At 37.0% G+C, this 7,344-nt stretch overlaps 1 protein-coding gene across 1 annotated transcript; it reads right to left on the minus strand.

Moving 5' to 3' along the window:
- Positions 1-873: 873 nt before the first annotated feature.
- On the minus strand, positions 874-1,666 carry LOC113108486 (gamma-crystallin M2-like). The gene is made up of 3 exons (XM_026271649.1): positions 1,633-1,666; positions 1,295-1,537; positions 874-1,174 (listed from the first exon to the last, which is right to left on the minus strand). Exons 1-3 carry the CDS (start codon positions 1,636-1,638, stop codon positions 902-904), a joined length of 522 nt encoding a protein of 173 aa, XP_026127434.1. The 5' UTR covers positions 1,639-1,666; the 3' UTR covers positions 874-901.
- Positions 1,667-7,344: the final 5,678 nt, after the last annotated feature.

Raw genomic sequence — 7,344 nt, forward strand, 5'->3', positions numbered from 1 at the left:
CTGTAGTACAACATAACTTGCAGTAATAATTGTTAATTACTTTTTAAATTCTTATCACTTAACACTAGGATTTGAAAATTAAAATCTTTATTTGCATTTTTCACACTGCTGGTGAGCCAGAGAGAACCGTTGTAGGCCTAATTTGTAGGCCTAATTTCTATGTATAGAACCACATATTATATTTAATTTTTATTTTCGAAAGTTCAAAAAGTGCTACAGAAAAAAAACACAGATCCTAAAATCATGGAAATTACTTATTTGAAAAAAAAAAAAAACATTCTGACATTTCTAACAAAGACTGTATTATATGACTACTGTATAAACTTCAGTCCACCTAGAGACCTTCTACAATTTTTCAAATACTTAAGCACTCTCAGATACAGAAAACATTTTTCGAAGGTTCCTGTAATGTGTTACTTTGTTCTTTAATACTGTAAATGTGCTTGTATGTCGTTTAAACATGCAAAATTTTGTTACAGCAGTTATTCATTCTTAAAAAACAATTGTTTTGATTTATTATTATTTGTAAAATTAAAGTTGAGTAATTTATCAAAATTGAACATACAAATTTGATATTCAAACTGTAAAAAATTAGAAAAAAAATGCTTTAGAATTGTATTGTAATTTCTAGAATCAGCATTAGATCCTAAAATTCCACCCCATAGTAACTGTATTTCTTTCATTTCAGGACAGCAAGTGGGTTAGAAATATATTTGTTCTAAAATCATAGATATTTCCTAATCTAGAGAAAATATGGAAGTAGTTTTGGGAAGTTTAGGAAATAAAGATAAAATTATATTTTGATTTGTGTTTTGTGGATTTCCTTTTTGTGATTAGTGGAATTAATGATTTTCAAGACATTGTTTATTGTTGTAGAGAAATTATTTTATTAATATAAACACTAGTACCAGGAGTCCATGATACGCCTCATGCTCATGAATCTCATGCCACCCATATTGCTGAAGCTCCTGTACTCTCCAGGCCTGAAGTACCACATCCTGCCTCTGTAGTGGGGCTGCTCATAGAAGAGCCAGTGGCCGTCCATCACATGACAGGACTGGCAGTGAGACATGCGATAACGGTCCATGATGCTGTCACAATCATCCATCATCTCATACATCTGACCCATGAAGTTCTCCCTCTCGTAGATCCTCATTCTGTAGGATCCCCTGTACTGTAGTGAAAGAGAAGTCATTTTAGTTTATCTTTTTAAAAAAAAATCATTTAATTAATTAAAAAGCTGAAGATAAACCTATTTATGTGTAAATGTTAAGTAAGCTGAAATTGAGCTTACCATAGGGATCATACGGCAGGACCTGATGCAGTTGTTCATTCCAAACATAGACATGTAATCAGCATATTCTCCTCTCCTAAAGAAATACTGATTTCCCATGTAGTTGGGGCGATCGTACATCATCCAACATCCACTCTCCACTCTGCAAGAGTGACAGCGGCTCATGTAGGAGGAGAAGTCACCACAGTCGCTCATACACTCATAAGAGCGACCCTGGAAGTTCCTGTCCTCAAAGAAAGTGACCTGAAAATTCAAGTGTAATATTTAGTGACATAAAGTACCAATTCAGATATTTCAAAGCGAAACTTTGTGGAAATGGGTGCTGGAACAAGGTTTACCTTCATGGTTGCACTAACTGATCCTCAGTAGTTCCACAAGGGAGAAGCTGAAGCTGATTCTGCTTGTTGACTGACTGTCACCTGTGCTTTTATATAAGACCAAGACTAAAGACTACATGGCCTCTATTGTGGGGCAATTCCTGACTGTGCAAGTTGAAACAGAGGTCATTCTAGCTAAAGCTTGGTATGTAGACCTTAGCATTTAAATGTATTAGAACAATACAAGTATATTGGTCAAAAAGACTGTGATTCAACAGATAAATTCTTAATAAATTATAGTAATACTTTAAAGTAATGTTCAATTTTTTAAAAATTAGGTTATGCTTTAGATGTCATGAACTAACATAATTTTTTTTTTAATCTGTTTAATTGTAAATTGGTCACACCATTCTTAATGCATCATTTAATCATAAACATCATATAATGTTAATGTAAACTGTTGTTGAAATGCTAATGAATGTGAATTGTAGAAATGAAATATTCACTTCACCAAAGGGCACTTTATTTTGTTGCATATAGACTATTGTGATGGTTCAGAATCCTGTTTGAAATTAGTTTTAGTAAGTAGATTTGTGCACAAATGCAACCTGTATAGTCATAATATAATAGGGCAGCTGGGGAACAACACAGGTTAAGGTAAAGCTTAAGCTTGTATTTTCATAACGTGGTTGTCGTTTTAGATTGAGAACCTCTGGCTATATGGATTTTTTTTGTTTTTTTTATGAGTATGCGTTTTGCAATCATTAGTTATTTTGAACCTGTATCCTTAGCTCTGTCCATCCACAGAAGGGGCTTTTGTTTTGAGAAAAAGTAAAGAGACCAAACCTAGTGAGTAATGCTAAATGGCACATAACTGATGCTAATTTTGGGGATTGGTGGTGAAAACTGGAATTATTTAAGGTGCAGTATATTCCCCTTATTATGTATATAAATAAGTCTTGATCAAACTAATGAAAGATTACAAAAGAATTAAGTTATTTCAAAATAACTTTTTTAAAGACATTTTTAATGTAAAATAAATTGGAAAGAAATGGAGAATGATTGGAAGTTGTATTTTCAAACTTCGAAGCATTGTTAATACAAATGATTGTGTTCTTACTTTACATAAGTGAACATGTTGACGTATTGTGTTACTTTTGATTTATGCCTTGAATTTTTTTTACTTTTTCATATTATTTTTCAAAAAGTCAGATGTAACATCCCACTGGTAGACAATCATAAACATTCACTGACTGCACTGTACATACAGTTTATTAAGTACATTTATTTATATTAAAATAATTTGCCAATGATGATTCAAACGCACGATTTAGCAGTGTAGAGTAGGCTTGTTTGTTGTTTCTCAGATCACAAATGCAGACATGGTTTTATGTTTGTGCAGAGCAATGCGCAATGCGTATTAAGACAGTGTAAGTCATTATAATCAGTAATTATATCCCAACTGGTTGCAACAAATGTCTTGTTTGTAATGGGTTTTATTGGTTTTGTCTCTCCTAGTGTTGTCCAGATCACGAACAAATCTTTATTTTTAGCTGGATCTTCTTATTGAACCAGTCGAACCAGTTCACCAAATTGAGCTGAATCATTTGAAATGGTTTGCTTCTCCAGTACGCACTAATCCACAAAGTACTTAAGTTATTTGGTTTAGAAACATGCCTTACACTCCCTCTGACACAAAATAAACCAATATCCCAAGTCATTCAGTTACTCCTAACAGTACATTGACTGAAGTGCTAAATGAGAACCGATGATGGGATGTAGAGCAGCTGGACTAAGTCTCATGCTGCTTGCCTAGGAGACGGCATAGTATGTTAAGGGATGCAACATTTGAGCCATTCGGCCAATCATAACACACTAGATAGATGGCCAATCAGAGCACACCTCGCTTTTCAGACCGATGAGCGTTGTAAAAATCAACAAACTTCACAAAGCGGGGCATAGAGGAGAAACAATAATGTGCATCATTTTTTTACCTTAAACCGCATAAACACATTGCATTACACCAAATACACAAAATAGCAGCATCATATGGCTCATTTTATACTGTCAGCCAGTTATTGCAACTCTTCTGGGCTACCATGTATAAAAGTCAAATCACGGTTGATCTTCCTGAACAAAGTCAAGTCACGGTTGAATGGTTGGTCTTCCTGAGAGAGGCATCAACGACAAATCTTTGTTCCTCTTCGACCTGTCAGCCTGGTTGCCTCACATCTGGCAAGGAGCCCATCAACCTGTTGATCCACCAATTCTGTTGGACTTGCTTGCTACAGCCCTTGACATCGGCCCCAGCATAGGCAGCTGGTTCAGCAGATCCATGGCTGTACAGAGGAAAACATTGGCAGGCTAGCTTTGGTGGCTAACCCTGCCCCCAAACGCTTTCAGGTCCTTGCTGTTTTTCTGGAATTTCTGCGATTCGGTGCACATACTTAACGGGACTCTCAGTTTACTTACTGGATTACACATTGCTTCGCCAGAACAGTGCTGTGTCAGGAGAGATCGCTTGCAGTGTGTTGGTGTTGACGCGGGACCCTGTGCGCATGCGCAATGCTTGGCTGGTGATCGCGCTGGTCCAGTTGACTGTTTTCTGCTGCCTACAATATCAGTATCATTGCTCTTTCCCAAATCTCTGAATTCACTGTACTATGTTCATAATCCTATCCCTTTATTTATTTTTTCCTAAGTGCACTAAACGGCCAGTTTTCATAGCCATTAGCCGGGCTCTTATAATCCTCCATTTATGTTCCTCAGGCGATGTCCAGTTAAATCTGGCGCTGTAACCTCTGTTGAAAACTTAACGCCTCATATATTTTCATTTGATGACTTCTGTCCACTGTTGGGAACGTTACTTTAAAAAAGTAATTAGTTATAGTTACTCACTACTTGTTCCAAAAAGTAACTGAGTTAGTAACTGAATTACTCTATAATAAAAGTAACTCGTTACCAGGGAAAGAGAAATGAGTCGAACAAGACAAATTAAAGAGTCTATCAAAGCGATGTTTGAAACACGAGAGCCGAATTCCTCAGGAAGTCATAAATCAGTTCTAGTGCCACAAGAACCAAGCAAGATGACCAACCAACTTGTTCACACAACAGCTTTCAACATTAACAGCACTGGAACAATTATTTACAATTTCAATTCAAAGAAGAGAAATTTGGTGCCAAATGTGTTGTTCGTAATGGAAATGCATCGCTGTACATCACATTTAAACCCAGGAGATCAAGTTAAACACTTCCATTGACTTCCCCCACCCAGCAGAACCAGACTGAAATTCCTAAGTGGGGGGAGGGCTTTAAACCTCTGTCTCTACAGAACATCCCTATGTCATGAGAATGGCAAAGAAACTGTTTTTTATACATATATATGGACCAGAATGAACTCAAAAAGACTTATAAATGAATCATTCCATTGCTTAACTCCATATTCATTTATGTGTAACCCACACATTTGACTATCATGTATAATCACTTATTGTGTATGTCTTTTGATAACGATAGGATACATAGTCATGTCTAGTATTGATATAATCGAATTTTCTTGCTTGATATTGTCCTGACAATCAGTTATTTGTAAAATATATCATAACCTTGTTATAGGAATCATGTCCAAAATTAGACCCTGCCAGAGCAGGAAAATTTGGACCACATGCTTGGTAAGATAAACAAATGATTTATGATACCCCCGAGCCAAGACGATATCTGATTGGTCAAGACAACATTTGAGGTGTGGCCAACAGGCCACTTTAAATACTTCGGACACCATGAAATCTAGCTTTTAGTTCTAGCCTTGCTCGTGCTTTTAGTCTGCTTTTAGTCGGCTTTTAGTCTCTGCTATTAGTCATGCCTGCTCTTAGCTTTTAGCATGTAGCTTTGCTACCTAGCTTTAGCTTGTAGCTTCTATCCATGCTGTTAATCATCACTGTTCTTTGAGCGCGGTTCCAGCGTGCTTCGGCCTGCAAGCCTGCTGCTACTTAGCCACGATGAGAAGGAACACAACCTAGTCTCGTCAAACTTTCACTGAATCGCAGGGCGTCTAAGTGACCAGCCGTGAAACAGTGATTCTGTTCAAATTCCCTTTAAAATCTTAAATGATTCCCTTTGAGCTAAATTGACCTGTTTCCCTTACATAACTATTTGCGTTACTGTAAAAACCGCTCGTTTCGTGTCTTAGGTCATCAATGTGTACTTATGATGGAGAATTGTTTAATTTGGACTTCTCTGTGCATGCTCTTTGAGGTGGTGACCATAGACCTCCATTATATGAGTCACAGACAAGAACAGTTTGACCTAAAAATATCAAAATGGGAAATACTGCGGAAACAAAGAAACCTACATCTTGGATGTCCTTGAGGTAAGCTAAAATATACCAAAATGTAATTTTAAAGTGAACTATCCATTTAACATTAGAAGTCTCCTCCCTAAAATTCACTGCACTGACACACTCAGCTAACCCTGACATCTTAGCTGTGTCTGAATCTTGGCTTAAGAAATCCATCCATCTGCTAAAGGGGCCAGAGTTGGATTCTATTGCAGAGATAACCTACAATGTTCCATTGTTCTATCTAGGTCTGCCCCCCAAATGTTTGAGATCTTAATTTTAAAAATACACTTTTCCAAAGATAAGTCACTTACAGTAGCTGCTTGTTATAGATCTCCTTCTGCTCCCAGTTGTGCTATAGATATATTATGTGAATTGATTACAATAGATATTTATCTTCTGAGTTCTTACTATTAGGGACTTAAATTTGGACATATTAAACATCTAAAAAAATATACAGTCTAAGCTGGATGCACTCAACCTGATACAAATGATTAATGAACCCACTAGATACAATTTAAAATCTGAAAACAAAAGCACTTTAATTGATATAGCACTGACTAATATGCCTTCAAAATATACTCCAGCGGTCTTCAGTCAGGATCTAAGTGATCACTGTCTCATCGCATGTGTTCGTAATGGGTCTGCAGTTAAAAGACGTCCTCTTATCACCATAAAAGGCTCTCTAAAGCACTTCAGTGGACAAGCCTCTTTAATAGATCTTGCCCATGTATCCTGGAAGGACATTGACCTGATACCATATGTCGAAGATGCATGGTTCTTTTTTAAGGACGCTTTTATTTCTATCCTGAATAATAGCACGCTCCTTTTAAAAAGTTCAGAACTAAAAAGAGATATAGTCCTTGGTTTACTCCGGAATTGACTGCCCTCAGCAGGCACAAAAACATTCTATGGCGGACTGCAATTAATCCTCATGATATGCAGCTTTTTAAGGAAACCAGAAACCAATACATACAGGCAGTGAGGGAAGCTAAGGCTAGCTTCTGTAAACATAAATTTGCTTCTTGCAGCTCCAATTCTAAAAAGTTTTGGGACACAGTCAAATTAATGGAGAACAAGAACACCTCTGCACAACTGTCCACGGCTTTAAAGCTAGGAGACATTGTCACCACCAACAAGTCCACTATAAAAGAGGGATTCAATAAGCACTTCACTATGGCTGGCCATGCATTCCACCTGGCTGCATCTACCTGGCCCAACCATACAGCATCTACATTAACACCTGGTTCTAACCACCCACAATTCTCTTTTGCTGAAATTCAAACCGAAGATGTCTTGAGAGAGCTACAAAACCTCAACCCACACAAATCAGCTGGACTTGACAATTTGGACCCCTTCTATTTGAAAATATCAGCTGCAATTATTGCTTCACCCAT

The sequence above is a fragment of the Carassius auratus genome, chromosome 9 (genome assembly GCF_003368295.1).
Source record: "Carassius auratus strain Wakin chromosome 9, ASM336829v1, whole genome shotgun sequence".
Taxonomy (NCBI): domain Eukaryota; kingdom Metazoa; phylum Chordata; class Actinopteri; order Cypriniformes; family Cyprinidae; genus Carassius; species Carassius auratus.

Coding starts and splice junctions, on each gene's coding strand:
- LOC113108486 (XM_026271649.1), bottom strand. Junction 1,175..1,294: donor CCTGCCGTATGATCCCTATG/GTAAGCTCAATT, acceptor CTTTCACTACAG/TACAGGGGATCCTACAGAAT.